Source organism: Amphiura filiformis, chromosome 5 (genome assembly GCF_039555335.1).
Source record: "Amphiura filiformis chromosome 5, Afil_fr2py, whole genome shotgun sequence".
NCBI classification, from domain to species: Eukaryota; Metazoa; Echinodermata; class Ophiuroidea; order Amphilepidida; family Amphiuridae; genus Amphiura; species Amphiura filiformis.
Genome location: NC_092632.1, coordinates 35,099,728 through 35,124,742, shown reverse-complemented (window position 1 = coordinate 35,124,742; position 25,015 = coordinate 35,099,728). Strand labels below are relative to the sequence as shown.

The following is a 25,015-nucleotide window of genomic DNA, read 5'->3' as shown; positions in this document are numbered from 1 at the left end:
GTAATTTTGTATCCATTGTACATTTAAATGGCAACAAAGAGTATATCTTCCATTCATCATCTGAAAAGCTACTATTTAATTTCACTTCCCATTTTCGTTTTGCTCTTGGTATCTTTGAGGACATAAGTTGTTTACAGATTGATCTGCAACCTTTTTTATCTTTTAAAATAAAACTGAAATGAAATGGGATAAACGGCTTAGGAATTGCAATAAATGTAGCGTTTTCCTGAAATAGATGCTTGAAATTACTCTTAATTGCGCAAATTACACTGTTGTATTCCAAAAAATTTAGCCGTAATCCATAATTTGTTTCAATTTCATGAAGAAAGAGAAAACGGTTTTGGTTAACATGGACAAGGTCAGAGACAAAATCGATACCTGCTGTCCGCCATTTTTTATAATTTATTTCTTTACCACCAATCTTAAACCATTCGTTTTCCCATAAACATGATCTTTACATCATCAATTGTATTAGGATTGTGTTTTTTCTTTACCTTAGACCAAGATAAAAGAACTTCTTTCCAAAAAACATTTTGGGAATTTTTTGCTACTTTTAGTGTATAATTTGTGCCCTTTTCAAGATCGTTAATATGTCTACCAGTTAAAATAGAAAAAAACATCAATCCTTTAGCATCAATACTTCCATTTACAATTCGTCTAATCCACGTACATTTCAATGCTTCAAAGAATAAATCTACTTTAACCAATCTTAATCCACCTTCAGAATAATCATTTGACATTATTGATCTCTACTTATTTTATCTCTTGTACCTTTCCAAATAAAATTATAGATTTTCTTTTGTAAATCTTTTATAAAGCCTTTAACGGGTTAGGAATTGAAAGAACAAGGTGGTTAAACTTTGGTATCAGTAGGGATTTGACTATAGTTATTCTTCCAAAAACTGTTAAGTTTCTTTTAGACCAATGATGCATTACCTTTGTCACCGACTCCATAACCTTATCATAGTTCAAATTAACCATTTCAACCTAATTTCAAATTAATGATAAATCTACATCTAAACGCAAAACTGATAATATCTTTAAACTGATAACATACCTCTTTAGGTGAGCGCAAGATCATCTTAGAATATAGTTATATTCCATGTAGGCGGTAACAGAAGATCTTTGTCTTTAAATTTCATCTTTCTTCAAAATGCCAAAATACCTTATCTTAAATCTTACCAAGATATGTCATCTAAAATATAAAGTTATTGTTAACAAATATTAATAAAAGTTTAACAAATTAACATACCTGGGTGCTGTAAAACATTGACAGCAAGATTTAGTTGGTTGTACTCTTCATCAGTAGCTAGTATTTAATGATGTTAACCACTGATGCAGAGAACAACAAAAGAACTCTTGTGTCGAAGGTCATACAGGCTATACCAAAAAGTTTTATGGGGGTAGCTCTTTCCATGAATAAATCAGGCTGTTACAATCATAATGTTTTGTAATTAACAGTATATAGCCCGGCTCATTCATGGTAACTTCCCAGCAAACACAAAACGTTTTCGACATCATTCGCAAAAGGTTATAAAAGGTTGTCAGAAAACGTTTAAATGTCGGGTTATATAAAGGGTATATTAAGAGTATAAAACGTTTTCATAACCTTAAAAAACATTTTTTGATAATCTACTGCTCAGCAAACAAAAATGTTTTACAGAAAACGTTTAAATGTTTAAATGGTATAAAAACGCTTTAATAACATTCCAAAAACATTCTTGAAAACTTGAAACTTTCTAAACAGAATGTCATTTTGCGGTTGAACAAATATTTTGTTAAAAATGTTTGCCCAAAATATTATCATTAACGTTTTGAAAACGTTTTCATGACCTTTATATAACCCGACATTTAAATGTTATTAAAAGGTTTTGAGAAAAACATTTTAAGAACATTTCTGTGTTTGCTGGGTTCAAATATTTCAACATAATTTTATTTAAGTATTGACACAATATTTGGCAAAAATGTTTGCAAAAATAGTTTAAAATAACATTTTTTGAAAACATTTCAAATTATTGTTGCAGTGTGTTTTCATACAAAACGTTTTTACCTAAACCGAAATCCAAAATATAACTTATTTAAAACGTTTTTAAAACGTTTTTGTGTTTGCTGGGTTCGTTGAGTTTGTACCCTCTAACATGTTATTCATACATATCGTACACATTGAATGATTGCATACAGCCTAATGGGTAAATCAGATTTAAGCAACTCTTCATTACAGATTTAGTTCCAAAATAATTCTTGTTATGGAGAAGCTGCGTTGGTGCTGCGAAGCTAAAATACAGATATGCTTACAAATGGTCCACGTGTACAATCATTGCACATTTGGAATTTCATATTTCAATTAGGGCCTAAATGGATTTACATTTTACATAAAAACCTACCCTTCTAAATAACTAATAGCTGCGTACTTTCACTTCGCTGTATAGGTAGATACCAAAATAGGCAATCAATTAAATGGATTTGCATTTATAATTAAAACATACCCTTCCACTAAATTCTTTCTAAATCATGATATTGAGTAGCAGAACATTAAAAATACATGCATGTTTAGAGTATCCTCTCTTCCTTTGGATGACAGCATCTCATGTATATTATGTTTTTAAAGTATATATTTTTTTTTGCTCAAAAACAATAGCGATCTAGCTTAAACTATAAATATATAGAGGGCAGGGCCTGAAGGAATGAGGGAAATTAAGGGGTAAAACTAAAAAAATTGAAAGTATGAAATGGTTGACGCGCTGTCTCTAAGTATTCTTTAAGGTTACGCATCAGACTTGTAGTACCTGCACCCGTACTCGTACCCGTACCCATGGCTCCATACCCGTACTCGCACCCTATTTTGGCTTTTGACCCGTACCCGTACTCATGACTGGGACCCGTACCCGTACCCGTACTCATGGCCTGGGCCCCGTTCCCGTACCCGTACTCATGGCCCGGGACCCGTACCCGTACCCATGGTACCATGGTACATGCATGCAGTAAAGTGAGAGTAGATCTACTCGCACTTCTCACACTCATAGAAATGACTTGTTCGCCTTGTTGGCACAATTCAAAAGGAGTAAGTTTGGACAACTCAAAAATAGTGTAAAAGTTGCCAAAACAAAATTCATTTTAGTTATCCGAACTTAAAAATGCTGCAAAAGCTCAAAAAGTTCCGTCAACTAATCAACTTCGTTGGCATTACTTAAAAAGTTGATGTAAATCGTTGCGTCAACTTTTTAAGTAATGCCAACTTCTGAATTCAAGTTCAGGGAACTTAGAAAAATAAACAAGGTTCAAAGAACCAATTAGTTGAGTTATTGTAACTCAACATGTAAGTTGATGTAACTGGTTCATATTAAAGCCTTAATGTACGATCTTTTTCAGAATTTACCTTTATTTTTTTTTCAAGCACGATTTTTGGCATATTTGTAATACTTACACATGTTCTAACTTAAATCTATGAGCAAACTGTCAAATTCGCCCTATTTGTAGTAAAACGAGATGATTTTCTGTTGGTCCGACATAAAATCATAATTTTTTAGATTATGATTTTATGTCGGCCACGATAGCAAACCGTAGTCTCCTATAAAACTAGTTTGGTTACGCTCCTCCACATGTGGAGGGTGCGTAACCAAACTGGCCGCGTAGGAGACTAACTCTGAGGCCGCACTCGCTGTCCTAATCCAAATAGTGCGAGATGTTTCGAGTGATAGAGGTGAAGTTTATGATGTTGTTTCTTTGCAAATTCCCAATGTTTTTCGCGTCCAAATGTATTGGGAACTTTTATAATGATTGCATATTATCATTTTGGAAGAAAAAAAGAAAAATCTAAAAATTTAAAAAGATCGTACATTAAGGCTTTAAGTTACTGGTACTTATTGTTTTGAGTTATTTCAATTTGGTACTTTGTTACTTAATTCACGTAATTGGGTCATTTTCTGCACAATTAGCAGTATTAAAATATTTATTTTTGTAATCAGTGCAAAATTTTGTATACTATATAGCACACCTCTAAAAATTATGCTAACCTAGTTTCATTTTCTGAGTTGTAACAACTCAATAAAGTAAGTGCAAATGAGTGCGACCAACATAATGATATCGAGTCAGCGTTACTCAAAATTAGTACGCGTTGGCATTACTCGGAAAGTTGACGCAACGCAACTTACTGAGTAATGCCAACGAACAATTTCTATGAGTGCAGATACATGTTAACTCATGAATCCTTCTGTGAGTCCTCTGATAATAGTCAAAACAAACAGGTTACATGGATGGGGTTGGGTGGGGAGTAACACATAGCAAGTGCCCTAAATAAGCCTGGCCCACTACACGCCCTGAAAAAGGTAAACTTGGTCCTGGCTACACAAAGTACATGCTACACACATGTAGATATCTACATTATAACAGCCAGCCTGTGCACACTTTACCACCCATATACATGTATGCTCCCTTTCGGAACTTTGTTTGAACTCCACCTATTTTGTGTACGGAAATTTTACAAGCAGAATTATCATGGTTGTGCGATGGGTTCGCCGGTTTCCTCGATCGTCGCAATTTTATACATGGAACAACTAGCCTTACAATCCTATAACGGCAAACCACCAACGCATTGGTTTCGTTATGTAGACGATACTCTCGTGAAATTAAAGAAAAGCGAACAAGCCCCTCTTCTTTGAACACATCAACGCTGTTGACAAGAACATCAGTTTTACGCAGGAAGGTTTACAGGACAACAAACTTCCGTTCCTGGATTGTTTGGTCACAACCGAGAACAATGGCGCCGTTATTGTCCACTCATACGGACAAATACTGGCTGTTTGATTCACACCATCTGCTCATTCACAAACTAGGGGTAATTAAAACCCTATTTTATCGCGCCGACAATATTCCATCTACCGAAGAGGCTAAGTTGGAAGAACGCAATCATATTAAGGGTACTTAGGTAATTGTGGGTACCAGAACTGGACATTTGAGAAAGCTCTCAAACCAAGGAGGTCATACATGTCCGGCGGGAGGAACCTTCACTCAACAGAGGAGGGGAAGTTCGCCACAAACTTTTCAAGGACGTACGACGCAGCAATTAGGAAACTACCCCGGCGACTCTCATGTGACGTCATACCATCAAGTGTGCTACAGGTCAATAGTTTATCATCTGATCAGTCAGCTTGATGATGCGTCTTGGGTGATACGCGATACCGTCGCTATCAAAAATAATAAATCCAGATGAACAGAGTTAATACTTCTTAAATACTCATGAGAATATTCACAAAGTTATAACCAGTAGTACAGCTGCTAGCCTGAAGCACTGTGCACAGTCTGTAAGAGGCATAAGGTTTTCCACACGTGAAGTACAAAGTACAATGTTGATTTTAAGATGTGGAGCCATTTTGGATTTGACCTCTAGATGCCGCTTAAGGTCACGAAAGGTCATACAAGAAAAAGACAATACTCCGACCTGTTAAAATCTATATCAAATATCTTGTCTAATTACTAACGTATTGAGTTATCTTACAAACACCTCATTTTAAGGTAAAATGTCACGTGTTTGGTTGTACAGGTGTAAAATTTTGACTTATACTCCGATTTGGTACAATTACACTTTCAATAAGTAATAATGAATAAATGACTGTCGATTTCATACAACATGTACAGTGATTGTTTTATATTTACCCTTTTTATTAAAAGAGCATTGCAAGATCCACAGCCTCATCTGGCACATTTCTCAAAAAATATTTTATATAACGCTGGAAATATCTGGCTGCATAATTTCTTGCAGATTCATTCATGGGGCAATTTGTGTATTAATGCTCTGTTAACAGAATGAAATTACAACACACTACCTATGGAGTAATCTAATATACATAATCATGCATAACTTGCAAACGCAAAATAGGAATCATCTGAAATTTTGGGAATAATCCATTTTTCGTGGATATCTACTCAAAAATACCGTTAAAAGAGGATGCTAGAATCACAAAATACTCCTTTAATAATGACCATTCGATCCGATATTTACGATAGACTACAAATATATCATGTAGTTGACTTAGGCTACTTACCAATTGGGATGTACAACCAATTCATCGAGAGTTGAGAGTTGAACTGTGATACAAAATGATCTGTTTCACCAGACTTAAGACGCCGTATGCGAGCAACACCATGCGGTATCGCTGAAATGATAGCCAATTTTATTATTTCTGTCAAATTCATGTTGGAATCCTTTGCTCTATGCTTGATAAAAAAAATGACGAATTCCGTTCTGCTATTAAAGGACATCATCATTGAAAATTAAAACGGGATTTCATAGTTCTAGTGCAATTAGAACAATACTCACTATGGACGTTTCGAAGTCTTAAAACACTGTTGATGTTGTGACGATCTTCCGTTTACCACAGATGATGCTGGTTGCTCAGCAACTAGATCTGTAGTCTGTATAAGACTTCGAAACGTCTACTGTTTTATTGGATTAGAACTATGAAATCTCGTTATATTTTATATGTTTAGCAATATCATTAAAAATATTTATCAAAGAACGAAATGCAACAGTAGCTATAGTGTTACTGATCAGGGCTGATCAGGTGTGTGCCCAGGGCTGGATTTGGGGCTCGAGCCCTCGGATCTCCAAAGAGAGGGGGAAAAGAAGAAAAAAGAGAGAAAGGAAGAAAGAAAGGAAAGAAACAGGAGAAATAGGGAAGCAAGAAAAGGAAAAAGGAAAATACCGGTAAAACATACGCAAAAAGTAGGGGTATTACATGTAATTGAATATATGAATACAAAACCCACCCAAGTCCATACTGTGGCCAAATTGAGTTAAGCATGGGAATTCGTCCAAGTCGGCCAAGTCCATGATTTGAGTCTTGTAGCACATTTTTTGAAATCCAGTATGTCCGCTTGTAACACATTCATTGCGGGAGAGTGACTTTTGAAAAAAAAAAAATGGGTTTAATAAAGGAAAGTGTGTGATTTATATTACATGGCAGAATGCTTACCAGCATTATACATACCTGTGTGCTTTATTTTGTATTATCTTACTAGTGGTAATCTCATTCAAACATTGTTGTCTTTGTATATGATTCAAATAACCACCCAAGTCCAAAATTTAAAATGAACCCCAAGAAGTCCCTGAAATGCTAATCGTCATACTTAATACAGTTTAACCCAGTCATTTGCACGTAAAACTTACCATATGGACCAGGTAAATATAACTGAAGGAATTAAAATGATACACAGGTTTTTCTCTCAAAATCACTTCCCATGGACTTGGGTGGGTTTTGTATTCATGTATTCAATTGTAATCGGACATATCATAATACGTAGTTCCTAGCTAGAACAGAGCTCAGAGTCAATCATTAATTGTGATGCGATCAAGCAAAATCAGTCGGAACACGGAAATATTGATTTTGAGATATAGCCAAACAAAGGAAATATTTCCTTTTGTTTCCTTTTGTTTTGGAAACTCTTTGATTGCTCATATCTTTGAAACTGGTTGTTCAATTTCAATTGTTTTTTTTTTTTAAATACAGCTTTGTAAATGCTTTTTACAATCGTATAAAAACTGAAAATGTAATATTTCAGAGTTCCGACTGATTTTGCTTGATCGCATCACATTTATTGATCTGCAGACTTCGACTTGATAATATATAATTGCCGCATTCACCCCGATTTCGGTTCCACTTTGCAAAGTATAAATTCTGCGATTGATTCTTTCTAAATTCATAATTCTAAATAATTATTGCAAATTTATGAGTCGGGAATGGAATTGCAAAGATGAGTTGAGGTCCTATTCGACTTGGGAAGGAGGCTCGAAATACCGGGGCAATAATAATTGATCAAAATTTGCGATATTCATCTTCCTTTTGGCGGAAATTTTTCGTGCGCTTTTCTCCCCATAAATATAGTCAATAAAAGTAGGTTAAAAAAATCACACAATATTGACTACGGCGTTAGAGTAAAGCACCAATGAACCAAAAGGTTTGACTGAGGTCACACTGAGGTTGCAGTGACGTAGCCGGGATTTCCGTAAAGCGCGTGGGCATTCTGATGATTTTTAAGATAGGCGGCTGGATTACATGTAGTCAATTGTCATTTGTATACTTGCTTATTATCTTGGTCAATACATCTCTTGTACAATGTACAATGTACATATATCTGTTAGAATTCAATATTTTTGAATAGAATTCTATCACTCAGACGGGGTTATGCAGCAAAATTTGACACTACTAGATTTAGCTAGATTCCACCCGAGCTCGGTTCTTTAGATGCTAAAAAGTCGCGTACAAACTTGAAGTTAACACGCAATAAACTGAACGATTACATTTATTTCAACCAGTTTTTACAACAGATATTTAATTTCTCATTTAAACCAACCAGAGAAGATGCCCTGACCCAACATTGAATTCGAGTCAAGCTTTGTTGACATTAACGCTCTTTTTGATGAAAAGGCTGCTTTAAAATCACTGAAAATTACCAAGCTATATAGCAAAAAAGTGGATTTTGGGTTTTGATGCTTCGAAATGGTGTGTTTTCTCTCATTATATAACATTTTGGTTAAAATATTACAAAAATTCATCCGCACGGCACCGGTTTTCAACTTTATCCTGCCGAACATAAACAGGATTTGGGGTTATATTGATTGAGATCACATTGTTGAGTCATGTAAACAATTCTCGCCAAAATACGCAGTGCATCATGGGAAAATGAGTCGATATCCAAAGCCCGCGTAATACGAATACAATACAGGAACATGCATCATTGCGGGTGTTTTTAAATGTCATTATAATGATGTTACATGCGAATGCACACTAAAACAACAATTTACAACTATAGTAAATCCATTTTCTATCTATTGATCACAGGGAATCCTACGTGGAGCTGTTTTCAACATATTTATTATCACACTCACGTGAAAATTCAATAGCTGCTAGAACGGCGATGTCGACTCTGGAGTCGAAAATTTGACTGCCAAAAGCAACCGCTGGCGGCGCATCGCATTTTGAAACGCGAGAAATGTAGCTAATTGTGTGTGTTTCCTCTCTTTTGAAGAGTTTCTGGCCTGATACCATTGATTGGATGAAAAGTGTCAAAAAATAATAAACAGTTACTAAAAAGTACTAGGATGTAACCCAAGTGAACAGCACTTCATAATATTAGTATCATTAAATATCTGGTATTATATACTTCATTAATATATTCTTGTTCATTGATTGGTTAAAAGTGGATCACATGACCAAAAATAGTTCCACCATCAGTAAATCCGTAAATAGTACCTCTAAGCCGTAAATAGTATTTGCAATGTCCCGAATTAGCCGTAAATAGTACCTCCAAGCCATAAATAGTACTTTTGACCATGCCTTCCGCGTGCGAGCATTTGATGTGACGGAACCGTACACGCACGCGAAACTGCCATAGTGTGATTTCGCGCTGCTGTAATTGGTTAGCCCGATTTTAGCCTATTCGATTTTTTTGAAGGGCAAAATATGGGTTGTGCTTAAATTGGCCGAGCTGTTCACTCAGGATAGAAGTTGACCAATCAATGAACAAAGAACATATTAACAAATATATACTGCCTTTATTCGAAGTTCTGGTTAAAACTATGGTCCCTCGTTGAGATCAATAAATATAATAATAGTACTATTGATCTCACCTCGGGCCCATAGTTTTAACCAGAACTTCTCATGGCAGTATATATTTGTATATTATTATAGTCGTACTGTAGTTGTATAGTAGCTTATAGTAAGTCAGGTTTGAGGCGAAATAGATCCCTTTGGATAGACACAAGTCAACTCATCACTATTAACATTGACAGTTCTCTAACGAAACAACATGGTCAGTAATATTGCTGTCATTTTAGTTATAGGTCGCCATCCATTAGTATCATTTAGAAATGACACATGAGAGGTGATTGGCTTATCAGTTATATGAGGGCTATGACAGAACTACAGGTTAATGGCCTAAAATTGAGGCACGGAGTGACCAAATGATATCATAATAGTCACGTGGGCAACAAATGCGCAAGCACAATTGCTTCTTGCTCCAGCTGACATTTTGTCGTCAGCTGTTTCTACACATCATGTTTTGTTAATGTCTCTTTCTCACCGATTCTGATTTTTTTTCTAAGATATTAGAATTGATTTTTGGTGTTGGAATTGTACACTTGCGTTTCAGGAGGGTGGGAAGGCATGGTGAAGGTTTCAGCCTCATAAGAAAGGCTTTTTTGTTTTTCGGACATCATCGAACTTCTGGTTTGTACTGTTATTTAGCCAAAAGGTCATAAGTTAAAATCGATTGTTTCTTTTTTTTTTAATTAACAGTATAATTTCACAGAATGTTTGTGTTCTAACAATCCAGTTTTTCTACTAAAACGTTACTAAGCACTATTGGCCCGTGATTCTTAGGGCCCTTTGTGTTATATCCTCAGTAATGAGTAGTGTCATAGTTCCAGGTTCTTGACTATATTTCTGTAGACAAGTCTGTTATTCAAAGGTTGCACAGGGCGGTAGTTCTTCTCAATAAAAACATCATCTGGACATGAATCTTTTCCGAGCTTTTGACATGCCGTGTATGAAGACTCCCGTAACTTACGCAATTCAGCGAGCTGCGTAAAAAGGACAAAGAACTTAATTATATTATCTGAATGATGACAACTATTGCAAGCTATCGCATCTTTAGATGCGATGATTTTCTAGGGAAAAAGATTAAATATTACTCACAAATACGAGAACTAGAAGTCTAGTCTTGAATAGACCAGTTTGTTGCCTGTAGAGGTCACAGTAGATCAAAAGAAGTCTCAAAATGCCCAGGATACTATGTTCCATCTATTTAGATAATTAATGTTACCCAATTATGGTTTAGTTTGAAAATAATGGATTCTGTTACAAGTACAAAGATACTTTCTATCCATAAAACATATCAAGTATCATATCCAAGGACAAAATACACCAACTCAATTTGCATTGAGGATGCTTGAGGTTGATTTAAATCTCTAGACTTACTGAGATTCAAGCAGGAGATAATGCTGGTGTATTACATAAGATTTCTCATGAGATTACATTTTAATGAATTTATACGGTCAGTTTTTTAACTAAAAGAAAAATGTTTCATGTAAAAAAGGATGTTGTTGACTTAGATAAGTCTTTGAAAGTCATTCTTTCTCATATCTTTAAAAAGAATCTGGTCTACAGCGATTCAGTCAAGTAAAATCTAATCAAGTAATGGCTTTTTATGGCAACGTTTTTGCTATCACAAGTTATAGCCAATATTGCTCAGGACTATACATTATTATTCCAAGTTAGCGGAAAGAGCTGAGAAAATGTTAGGGTTTTTTTTCGATTCAAAAGGCTGTCGATAGAAAGGGTTCGCTTTGCAATAGAGCGCACATATTGTAAGATTTGGCGATGCTAATTTACCTTTTTGGTACGGTTCCGTATATAAGATAGGAAATGAGGTACATCCTAGCGGTACCTTATTTCGTATCATAAATAATGAATCGCTTGCCTTGGGTCACTGAAATTCCAGTGTAGTAATTGGATTCCTTGCCCCAATAATATATATAACTTTTGTTACCAGTGTGTGATTAGTTTTTGAGAAAAATGTAAAAATATACACAAATTTATCGAGCGGTGTAGTACCCCCTTAAAGCCCTCTCAACAGATTATAATCCCCTATTCTTTTACTGTTACACTTATGCCTAGGCCTATAGCTCTTTTACTTGCGATGGGTATAGATAAGCAAACCCTCATTGGAATCGTATTCTTCTAAAGGATTTTAAGTATTGTCACATTGTCACATACACCAATCGATCTAGGGCTGAAACGGCATCATCCTCTCCCCCCAATTTATCCATAAGAATTAAGATTTGACACCCTACCTGTCGCTTTGATAACTGCACAGGTTGATCAAACATGGTCCATATTACCGATTCAAAACACCCTGGTGTAGTAAGTGAACCATCGTATCGGTAGAACTGGTTCACATCAGATGGAAGTAAGTCTTGCAAAGGAAACGCAGTCTCAAACAGCCATTCCTGTCCTGAAGACATAATATTTGACAAAAGCGATTAAATAAACAATTAAAAAGAAATTGGTTAGAAATATTCATGGGGATTTGCACGGTACTTATTCCGGCTATATTATTAAGAGATAGACATATTAGAGAGCTGAATTGTTTGAATATTGAGTTTTATGGATTTTATATTTTCAAATTCGCACTTTGTAATTACCAGGTTGGCACTCGTTGCCTAAATTTCATTTAAACGCTATGTGTTTCGATATAGAGGGCGGATTCACCTCTTCCATGTACACGCAACTTCATATATCTATATACTCGGAGATAACTGCCATAGCTGATATCCTTTGCAAACAAAATCCTTGCACAGATGACAACTTCCAAAACGGTGTTTATTTCACCAATCATTCTTTTCTGCAGGAAGTTTCCGATCTGATCCACTTTTCCGGTTTAACCAGAAGGAGATCCAACATCAATCCTTTTTTGGGAGAATCTGCGCACTTTTGGCGTAATCACTACCTTCTTCCGCTCAGTGACTGAAATATAGTACTTTCATTAACTCAAATCTTAGGTGCCAATTGCTCTACTTTGAGATCACTTTATATCGCTGTAAATTTTACAGTGTATTTCTTGTACGGAACTGTAACTATCTTATTCTTGTCTCTACCATTGATAGCAAAACTGCGCACTCCCAGTCGAACGTGCGCATTCATCGATTTGGCGTACCAAATAGGCAGTGAAATGGGTTTTGTCTTATACTCTTACCTTTATATTGAATTCGTTGTAGTGCGTCTATAATGGGATCAAATGCTGTATTATGTTTCCCGACCTATTCAAGGCAAAATAAAATGATATCTTATCATATTTACAATTTATTTTACATGTAATATTTTGAATCTCACAAAAGTGCAACAAGTTGTGGTTCTCCTTGATAATGTGCTCCAACTGACACCGTTTAAACAAGTCGTAAATACAATGTTTCAGAAGATACTCAAAAAAATGAACATTGTGATGAAAATATAGTAAATCAATAAATCAAACGACAAAAATAAGCAAGAACAAACCCACCCCTACCCATTGTATTATAAAGAAGGAAAACTCACAAATAAAATGTTAAAAGTATATAGGTCAAGTAGCTAAAGCAAAATATCTCACAGAGCATCTGCATTTCAATATAGAATTGTTTTGTGGGATGATAATTTATTAGATTACTTGTTGGAATGTCAGCTGGAATGTGGGTAAATTGAGGTAATTGAATAATCTGCGGTGTCCAGCAGCAATTTTAATCGATGATAATGTCATTAAAATAACACATGCTTATGAAAATATACATATGTAATATATGTACATCACAGAAGCCAAAGAGGTTGTTGGACAGGTGCTTAACTATATGAGTAAATTAATTTAATTTACCGGACGCTGGAGGATGAGATCAACTGTGAAATCCACCCTGGTGGGGAAAACATTTTAACTATTTGCAATATGACATGTAATAATTATTATTCAATATCATTTAAATGTCACTTGACTAAAGACATGGCCAATGACGCGAGTAAATGTGAGATTGTTAATTGTTTGATCAAAACAGTAAAATATAGTCAAGTTTTAGATATTTTATTTGCAACATATTTTGTCATTGTATGATTTGTTGAGCTTTTAAAAGGTTAAACATAAAACAGATATTGAGTTGTTCCTTTATACTTGGAGCAAAGTACTCATTCACCAACCTTTACCTTTGTGGAAAGGTGATTGACAGCTGAAGGTTGGTCTTATCCCCAGAATTATGGAAGTTTTTTGGCCTCATAACTGCTAAATTGATGATCCAAAGTATATAAACGTAAACATATGAAAAGCCGTCTATGTCATATGAAAATTTTGACCTTTCGTATTGAAGATATAGCCTTTTTTCCAAAAACACCAAAGGAATTGAGGTCATTTTGGTTCACATATCTTCAATTTGAAAGGTCAAAATTTTCAATTCATGGTCGGCTTTTCATTTCAGCAGCGGACGTTATCGGATAATATTTTACATTCTATTACCCCCACGACCCATTATTCAAAATCGCGCACTGTGATTTGTTGAAAGGCGTCACGTGAAAGACCATTAATTAGCAATAAAGTGGCCAGGGCAACGAACTTTATGTTCTTCTTGCATCACAGTGCACAGCAAAGCGCGATGCAGTATATTAGCGTCGTTACGTATTCTACGCAAAGCATTACGCTTATATGGCAAGCCAAGGGGTCCAAAAGCGTGGAACAGCTACGCGTAGCTTCTTTCTCGTTACGAGCAGCTGTTTGACCAATCAAAATAGTCAAATTTAATCACGTGGTTGGGTCGTTAGCTGCGCGTAGTATAGTTATAGGTATCCTCTTTCACAATTATTATCTTGTAATTAATTTACGGAATTAGCATAGATAACGAACGGGTAAAGGAGGCCAAATCACAGCACGTGTCAAGAGAACATGTTGCTAATGCCTGGCTAAAATGACACAAAGCATATTTATTTAGTGTTTCCAAGTTTACACCGTGTTTAATAGCAAGTAACTTTATACTCGGGCTGTATTGGCGGTGCAGGGGATATGAAGGTCAAACAACAACTACTACTGATGTAGAGCGCTGTGTAAAGATATTGCAGGGAAAGCGATATCACATGCCACTGTGTAAATATGGAGCGAGTAAAATCGGTCATCATTTTTTTTCGGAACGGAGGGGGGGGTCCTAAATTTACAAAAAGTCGGCGTCAATAAAATTGCGGCCCTCACTATTTCGGCATCAAAATGTTATGACCCCCGACTCCCACCACCGATACACCTTACCCCTAGACAGGCTAAAATTGTATTGAAATCAGTCTTTTGAATACAATAAACACACTATCTGTAGTCATCTTGTGACTCCTTACATTTTGTCATTATCAATTTATGACCCCTCCCCTTATTTTTCTTTTCCAAAAAGTATGGCCCCTATATTTGGGATCCCTTCCGAAGAAAATGATAGCCCCTAAATATAGAACAATCATCATTCTGTTCAGATATTACTTTAATAGCACCTATACCATTTTTTGCTGATATACTACAGATATTTTCATTTACAAAATTAACAACGTAATATTTGTGAGAGAGGATGTTTACATCAGCTCCACGTGTTTAAAACCGCGAATCTGATTGGTTAATAAGCTGCACGTAACGAGAAAGAAGCTACGCGTAGCAGTTCCACGCTTTAGGACCCATTGGCTTGCCATACGCTTACGCTTTGGCTACGCGTAGGCGCTCCACTTTGAGGTAAACAACTTGAAATATTTGGGTAAAAAATGTGATATTTTCTCTTTAAATCGCACTTTGTTGTGGTAATAGAATAGAAATAAAGAGTGCGTCATTATCCTTTACACGCAAATAATGTGTCCTCGGCGGTAAAATCGTTTAAATAATGGGTTCGGCTGCGCCTCACCCATTATTTACGTTTTTACTGCCTCGGACACATTATTTGCGTGTAAAGGATAATGCTGCACCCTTTATTTCTTAAATAAAAATACATTTTGCGCGACAATCGCCTGTGGTGGTTCGAGGGAGAGTGTTTGTAAGAGGCACAGCTATCAGGACTAACTGAGATCGCGCGCCAAATAAACTTATTGCAGTAATTTTCCTAGTCTTTTAAAAAAAATTAGGCATAGCTAGGAATGGAACCCGGTACCTCACAATTCAAAGTAATTATCATGAAAAGACCCACCGAGAGGAATACGATACTTATTCAGAGCCAATCTACATTCTGTTATTTGCAAAAGCCGACGATCAGACAGAAAAGGAGCATGACCAGTATCAGCATTAATTCCACGGTAAGCTTAAAACGCATTGAAAACGCCAAAATTCAGTCACAATATTTATAATATCACTAAATCACCAAAACGAATTTTAACGAAAATAGTTGTATTTAAAATAACAAAATATGTGCCCAAATACTTAATTTTTTTATCACCAAAATATCAAATTTGGGAAAAACGCCCCAAACATGTACCTTCCAAAATCAATGCACATTCGCACTCGGTGGGCCGGTCATTACATTGTACTTGGCGCTGTGATTTGGGATTCCTCGTCGCTTACCTTCTCCAGTTACCTGTACTTTAAGTTTGCCCTTACCCCCAGCCCTTAATACAGGTTTATAGTAAGTAATTTGGTATTCGTGAGCACACGTAAATTACAACAACCTATAAACTGAGTTTGACGAATTGGTAATGCTAAAAACTTTTACAGTTTATACTATTTGTAAAACGATGCATAGAACAAGGTTGTCCGCACCCCAATAAAACATCAAATTTTGTTTTTTTGTTTACGTTATGGTTGTCAAATTATGTTAATTAGTTTAAAAAGCACTGAAAGCTCCTTGCGAGCTAAATATTTTCCAACACCAAGACAATACACTAATGTTGACATAAGACTTATGTCCTGTCATCAGTCTGAAGATCATATGCCTGTAGCCTGGATACGGTCACTGAATTAACTATTACACCTTAAGCAATCACATAGTATTATATAATACCAGGGGCTGTGTATGAACACCTAATTGGCCACCCTCTTGAGCATTATAGTGGTCATTATCTTGTTTACATATAATGGTGACAGTCGGTCGGTTCAAATTTGGTACTGAGTTTGCTTTTGATCACGTGGTTTCCTATTATTCTGCCTAAGCTCTTGACTGACGTCATTACCAATACCTTTGTATGTTCCATTTGTTACAAACTTAAAACCGTTTCGGTTTTCATTTCAGTTTGTATACAAAGTTTTTAAATTTTACAGTGAAATATTCACGAGCAGAGCAAGTCGATCAGGTCTATCTAAATTTGAAAGCAGGGCAAGTTTGGTTTACTGTGTAGACTACGGTAGGGGAGAGGGTTGTTTTTGTCTTTTTTATTTTATTTTTTACTGTCAGTGTATTCTAGTCCGACGAGTAGGACCTGTTTTTTTCTTAGTTTACCAACTATACTCTAACTCTGATCGCTCAAGAAAGATTAACCACATAAGTCCACTAATTGCTCCTCCCGAAAAAAAATTTATTTTGGGGGGCGCGGTCACTGGACTTTCGCGATTCGTCTTTCTTGCGCCATATGAGATAGTGATCATAGTGTGAAATGTGTATAGTCTGGTACACTCTGGTAACTTAGAAATAAAAGGTCCTACTCGTCGGACTAGTGTATTCCTACAGTGTAATTCTTTTAATGTGTAGTCCTATGGAGGAGAAGATTTAACAGTAGTCGTATTTTTAGTGACTGTGTAGTTGTACAAGGGAATTTCATTCTTTGCCATGTTTACAGGGCGGAACTCCCCTGACTCCTCCAGAAACTTAATCATCCAATGGTCATTACATTTCATGTAATACTTGCCAACAATCAAATCCAAACACTATGAATTTACGAATCGCGAAAGACCGGTGGTCGCCTAGTGTGTTTAATTTAAACACTTTCATTATTCAGAAGCCATCTTCTCATGTAAACGTACCTCAATCCAGACTCCCAGGACGGCAAGTCCTTTAGGTCTCCTTATAGCGTGATTTATAGCATCAAAAGTATCGTAGTCATAGTGAACGATATGCAACTGTTGATAAACCACAGATCAGAGGCACTTTATAGTTAATCATGTATGAGGTAGTAATTAGGCCCTTGGTTTACTGTTTAAGATTTTTTTTAAAGGTACGAGGTAACCTTTAATACTTATTATTTTAAATAAAGAAATGGAGCTCAGACAAACAGGCAATATAATAAAGGAGAGAAAAAATCAGAAGATCGGTAGATCCGCCATGAGCTATTGTGGCGTGTGATGGTGAGCTGAACGACATGTAATCGTCAGTGCGCGCTGGTTCGAATCCAAACGGTTCTGATTTTTTCTCTCCTTTATTATAATGCCAGTTTGTCTGAGCTACATTTCTTTATTTATTATACATTTTCTCAGGCATGTATCCTCTGGAACCTCGCATTTAATATTTAATGTCTCATATTGACTGATGTCCTGCTAGGACACAGCCCTCTCTATTTATACTTATCATTTTCTTTAATTTGAAACGAGTGGCCACTACCCAACATCAAGAGTACATTTTGGCATTGCTATATTGCAAATATGGTTGATTTTATACATTGATAATAATGCAGAGGTGCTCTTTGTTTGTTCAGCATCATACTTAAGATGGTCAAAGTAAGAGAGTAGCAAATTAATTGAATTAAAATGTCTTTTAAAAGAGAAAATGTGAAATAAAAATTAGATATTTTGCCATTCTCAATTTTGGATGCCGTAGGGAAATCAATTGTCAGAAGGGCATCATACTTACGCTGGTCAAAGTAAGAGAGTAGCAAATGAATGTAATTAAAATGTCTTTTAACAGAGAAAATATCAAATAAAAATCAATACTTATATATTTTGCCATTCTCAATTTTGGATGCGGTAGGGAAATCAATTGTGAAGGGCCTTGTCAAACAAATCAAAATAAATCAAAATTAATGAAACAATATACTTCATTTTCATAATCAGATTACAAAATTACACTCTAAATTACAGGGATTTAAATTCAAATCCAAAAGACTTACTTTTAAAACTTTCAGAGACCGTAGTTAGGGACCAATCAATATAGGATTAAAATAAGTCTTTACAAAGTTATTTCAGTCCCACAGGGATTTAAAAATGCAAGTCCATTGGATTTAATATTCAAGTCCTTTGGGATTTATTTCAAAATAATATAAATCTTTATAGGGATTTAAATATCGATATTAAATACAAGTCCGTGTGACTTCTTATCAAGCAATACGTCTATTCACGGGAGTAATACCAAGTCAGGACTACTTCTTTCATAAAGTTCAAGCAATAGTCTGCAGTGCCAGTGATATTCCAGTGTCACTGTGTCCGAGTGTGATCCTTCATGGAAATAAGCTTACAAATTTATAAATTATATTATGTGTATAGGTAAGCTTATACAGCAGACGCACAGACTACTACCTCGGCGATTGAAGATAATGCTCACATTGGCCCTTCGTGCACAACAATGCAAGCTTTTTCATGGAAGTTATAGTCACTGACATTGGCAATTACAGCATCTGGGATGCCATTCGTCCATATCACTTCATTCGTTCGCTCGCCACCACACAAAATCGCAAAAGAAAGATGGCGGCTGAGCAGTCCAGGAAAACGTTTCGATTTGATCACGTGCAGGCACCATCGCGTTGCGATTGGTTTAATTTTTAAGTCTTTCGAAAGATTTAAAAATAGATTTTCTTTTTCCCGATCCCAAAGAAAATTTAAATCTAACCCCGCGTAAAATAAATCTTAAAGACTTAAAAAATTTTAAGTCTCAACTAAGATTTAAATTTTAAGTCTTTCTAATTTAGAGTGTACATATCATGAGGCAAGAACGTTCATGGAGCTGTGGTTTATTACAATTATATACAATTGGACTACCTTTTCGCTGTAGAAGTGACGTAATAATCGGATTAACTACCATAGCAATTATGTAGAGGAATACAATTTTTCTATATCACCCTGCATTACAACGTTGAACCATATCATGCTGATCACTCGCACCTGTAATAGTATTTGTATCTTTGAAAAGACCGGTATTGTATCTGTGATTGCAGACATACACAGGTGATGAGTGCGACCTGCTTGTAGTGCAGGGCGATATAGTAAAAAAAAATCATCTATTGCTACGGTAGTTAATCCGATTTATTGCGTCACTTCAACGGCGAATTGGAAGCAAGCAGCTGTCATCCTGATCATTATAAGAAAACATGAAATAGCCAGAAATAGCAAAGCACTCTCTAAAAATAAAACGCCTCGTGGAGTGATCGATACACAACACTCTGAGAATTAAAGCCATGTTATAACATTTCCAAAAGAAATATAATTGTATATTTGGTGCCCTCTTTTAATTTGGGCCCAAACAGACAAGGCAATACAAAGAAATTCGCTATTTAATACAATGCAGCGCATATGTCACCAATGCGAGCCACTCATTCGAACGTGAGTCTTGTCGACTCTTTTGATATTTCACGACTGCCGCACGACATGTACGTACTGTGTTATGCACATCGTATACGCGTTCGACTAATATTTCTATCGTAATAACAAAACGACGGTTGCTGTGGTTTTTTCAAAATCTCGAATTTCGACAAAACTACAGTATCTAAAGTCTTAATTTTTGCAGGGTATGTTAGTTTACATGAAGTACATAACAATCGTGTAAAAAAACAGAATTTTGACAAATATTGCGGGCGTCCTCATCAGCAAATGTTATAATATGGCTTTAAAACCGTTCAACTTACAAACATGTATATTAAGCTTACTTGCTATATATGGAAAATCGCACTCTCAAAAGAGCAATAATTTTGAAATGAAGAAAGCAGTTTAACAGACATTATAATTTTTAATATGATATATTAGGCTAATAATTGATATGCTCTAAAACATGTAAAACTTAATTGAAAACGAGGACAAAATAAACTTATTTTGAGAACTGCAAGAGAAACTTGGTATACATTGAGATGCGTTGAGCAGATGCACCGAGGAAGGTTGTCTGTAAGCAAAAAGTTCATCACTACGTGAAATTGATTAGCTGATATTACTAATGTAATGATAATGTGTAAATGATCGTGCCAAATGCCGAATTGCTATCGTGGTTGTTCACGGGAAGGGGGGCGATGACCACTTCCACATAATTAGAGTGTTTTGTGACTACAATGTTTTAGATAATAACATAGATTTATACCTCTGCTGCGTATGTTTTGCCATTCCTAGTATGTTCTCCTCCTGCTGTGTTGTCCTTACCCCAATGAAAGTGAAATTGCACAGCTTTGAAAGTGTTTGGTAATCCACCGCCACTAATGAAATAGTCACCTTCTAAGTCCACTTGAACTGGAAAAAGAAAAAAGAATGGTTATTTAAATGGTAAGCAAGGTGCATATCACTTGGTATTTTGGAGATGGTAGAGTTGAATAATACAGTATTATAAATCACGGCATTGGTCAATCCAAATGGTGTTTATATCGCTAATATCAGTATCTCCTCATACCTCACAATTAAGTTGTCAAAGTTTTAAACTTTTGCGATATTCAGAAATCACCATAAGTGACACATAACGTTTCCTTTCTTTTTAGTTGACGATTAGTTGATAGTGGAGAGGTATGGGTCCCCCAATCGATTACAATATTGAGAAAATCCCATAAGAAAATTGCCGAAAGCGGCTTGTGCCCCTCCCCCCCCATCAGACCCCGTGCCCTCCAATCATGGTCGGTGCCTCCCCCCCAATATGATGACCCGCGCTACGCCACTCTTTCCATTGATATCAAAACATGCACAGACATCCCCACAGACAATGACACCATAATTGACTAAACCTCTCAGGACTGTAATGGAATGGTCAGATACTTAGATTGAGCCGTTCGGCGGTTTTTTCGAGCGTCTTGAATCTCTTGAAAAAAGTTTTACACCGACAGAAAAAACAATCCACAGGATTAGAATACTGAGGATTAAGGTTTTGAACAAAAATAGTAAAAGTGCCTGATATGTTTCATATGGTTCTAATTAGCTCTCTTTCTCAGTAGCGTAGCCAGCGGGGAGCAGGGGCAGAGTGCCCCCTGACAAAAAAATGAAAGAAAAAGTGCCCTCTGACAAAAAAAATGAAAGAGAAAATCTAGAGGGCAAAGGATAAGAAATCCACCAAAAGTCACCACGATCATGGTCCAAAATATTTTAACATACAACATTTTTGTGCGCTACGCGCGTACATTGTCACAATATGACAATAAAGCCCTTTTAATCCAAATCATTGGCCAAAATAGTATAAAATACAACATTTTTGTGCGCTACGCGCGTACATTGTCACAATATGACAATAAAGCCCTTTTAATCCAAATCATTGGCCAAAATAGTATAAAATCCAACATTTTTGCGCGCTATACATCGTTCCAGTAAAGCCTTTTGTTGAAGCTCGAAGACATGTACACCGGGCATGTACAGTGTCTCTAAAAAACAAAACCGATATAATATAAATTTATGTATGACGCAACTGCAATTTTTTTTACGTCTGTGCCCAAATTTTTTTATTTTTTCCCCCTGACCAAGACAGCTGGCTACGCCCCTGCTCTTTCTCCTAAAATAATAATGTGAACAAATACACAATGGTGTGACACGTTACCTGTTCGTCCATTGTTAACAATAGATTTCACCTGTGCACCTGTCTGGTCACCAGCTATTTCGTTGTCGTATCCAACAAATTTCCATTTGTCGAAGGACTTTTGCTTTGTTTCAAGAGGTACAATATCAATTGGTGATTGGGACTTTCCATTGCAGTTCTCACCGCCATCCAATTGAGACCAATATTTAGGACCTATGGAGAAATAAACAAAATACATTTTGTGCATATATATATATATATATATACGATATATATCATACACATAGTAAAAGTGGTAAACTTTCCTTATACGGAGATTCTATATTGAACAATTTAATTCTGATAGTACATTTATTTAACATTTTCATCTCACACCCATAGGTTCTACCCTATAAACACCCGCGCACCCCACACACCCCTATATACCCCTCCTACCCCCACCCAGACTCCCCCAACTCACCATCAGGAAAAGTAGCCACTGATGTAGACTTTCCATACAACGGAGATCCCGTGAAAATATTTTCTTTTAATTTGCATCCCGATCAATCAACATGAGGACAATGTCCAGAAAAGTACATTTTCAGATTTTAGTAACTTTTATTACCTGCTTTAAATTTGATATAATCGCCATCAAATGTGGATAAGAAAACGAAGTTATGACTCAAACATACGTACTTAAAGCAATAAAGGAATTCCATACGGAATTGAATGGTAAATCAGTTCGTAAAATTCTCGTTCCTCATTTTGTGTGATCGATGGTCATTTATATTCAGACCTTCGCATCTAACACCTCACAAACATTACGTCCTCTTTATTTGAAAATTGTTTATTTGCTTACTAGTTCAAAATTCAAATTTCAAATCATAATTCAACCAGTACAGGCGATAATCACACCCATTTTTGGATTGTTGTGTACAAATGGTATTCAAATGCGGTATGTAACTGCAACATGCCGTTTTTGTAACAGTTCAAATGACTAATTGATAATAACACATAATTGTCATGCTTTGCGCTGTGTATTAATTATATATATATTATTATAGTCTTTAGTTTAGTGCACCCCTACCGATCGTATATCTATCTCGCTCGTGATCTCTCGTGATATCTCTTTGAATGCTTCACATTTTATTCAGTGTGTCTCTCGAGCTAGCTGTGAGCTATCAGCAAGACTTATACTGTCAGTTACAGTCAAATAAATTGCCTGATATACATTAGCACAAATGTGATGCGATCAAGCAAAATCATTCGGAACTCGGAAATATTGATTTTGAGATATAGCCATACAATAGAAATATTTCCTTTTGTTTCCTTTTGTTTTGGAAACTCTTTAACTGCTCATATCTTTGGAACTGGCTATTCAACTTGAATGGGGTTTTCTGCAAAATCCAGATTTGTCAATGTTTTTTACTATCCATAAGAAACTGAAAATTTAATATTTCCGAGTTCCGACTGATTTTGCTTGATCGCATCACAAATGGCCACATTATCTTTCATCATTATCTAAAATGGTATTCGTAATGTATTTTCTTGTCAAACTGTTACAGGGGTCAAATTTGGATCGATGCTCACTGTAAGATTAAACTGATAAAACTTTTTAAACACTTCAACGAGTTTATTTTCGTACTTATTTTCATGCGTTTATGCGTGTATGATTGCTAACAAATAGTAACACTCCAACTTGTTTATATCAACAATATAAACATGTTGGAATCTTGATTACGATTAATATCTAAATTGTAAATGCGTTGTAGTATAATTAATTGTAAGCAATAGGCTACCTATACTTTTACGTGTAAAGTACGGAAATAAACGCATTGAATTGTTTACTAAGTGTTATCAGTGAATTTTCAAAGCACTGGTCACGTAAACCAGAGGTCACCGGTACGAATGTCGCTTCAATCAAATGTTATTTGCTTATCTCATTCATTTGCTTCCATTTTTAATTAAAACGACTATGTGTCTTACCTGAATCCCCTCGATATCCCCATGGGGTTCCCGTGAGAACTAAAGAAATATTTAAACGAAATAATAAAATAAAAACAGTATTTATTCTTATTCCTACCAAAACATAATTAGGGGTTCATTCATAGGATTGAGGGCATAATCGCTGTTTATGCCCGAGGCGTGAGCCGAGGGCATAAACAGCGATCATGCCCGAAATCCTATGAATGAACCCCGTTCATACATACCCGACATTCTCAGCAATTCAATACAGATGAAAATAAAAAGGGTTTACAAGTTTAAATAACATTTCCATACCGTTTTCCTTCATAAATTGGAAGAAAATGAGTAGGCCTACTTGCAGGAAGCAGCTCGGCTCATGAGGTCAATAACGGCCGAGAGTCAACGCGTGATATGCGTCATCTTTTGCGCTCCGCGTGAGATGGGCGCCGTGACATGCGCGTGCACGCAACACTAGCAAATCGTGGATCGTGTTAATTGGGTTCCAACGCTGCGTGACGCAGCTTGTTTATGCCCTGCGTACTGGTCATAAACGGTATTTATGACCAGCAAAAAAGGGCGCAAATCCAATCAGAAACGTCGTTATATCGTGAGTATGTATGAAATCATGTTATTATTTCTACAAAAATAAGATAAAGTAGATGTCACGAATAGCTCCGATTGGTTGAAAGTTGTTGTACCACTTTAAACAAACGTTACAGAAAAAAATTGGCATATAAATAATAATGTCAACAACATTTATTTAATCTCTGCGTGGAATTTGCGATTCCAAAATATTTACTTTACTTTCAGTTCCAAATGCCATTTAGGAGACTATCATTTTCTTCGGAAAGGGGGTTATGAAGGGTCATAATTTTTTAACACCAAAAATAGGAGGGGTTATAAAATTACGAAGGATTTATGACAACTAAAAATTTTAGGCGT

The 25,015-nt window shown here is 35.9% G+C and overlaps 1 protein-coding gene across 1 annotated transcript in view; it reads right to left on the bottom strand.

Annotated features, from left to right (window-relative positions):
- Nucleotides 1-10,411: 10,411 nt before the first annotated feature.
- The window catches only part of LOC140152148 (carbonic anhydrase 3-like), a 37,633-nt gene continuing 23,029 nt past the window's right edge, over nucleotides 10,412-25,015 (bottom strand). Inside the window, exons 2-7 of the mRNA XM_072174447.1 lie at nucleotides 22,151-22,342; nucleotides 20,723-20,868; nucleotides 17,473-17,568; nucleotides 12,751-12,814; nucleotides 11,849-12,009; nucleotides 10,412-10,576 (exon numbers count right to left, since the gene is read on the bottom strand). Of these exons, the coding sequence (XP_072030548.1) occupies nucleotides 10,412-10,576; nucleotides 11,849-12,009; nucleotides 12,751-12,814; nucleotides 17,473-17,568; nucleotides 20,723-20,868; nucleotides 22,151-22,342 (824 nt within the window). The remainder of the gene's footprint in view (nucleotides 10,577-11,848; nucleotides 12,010-12,750; nucleotides 12,815-17,472; nucleotides 17,569-20,722; nucleotides 20,869-22,150; nucleotides 22,343-25,015) is intronic.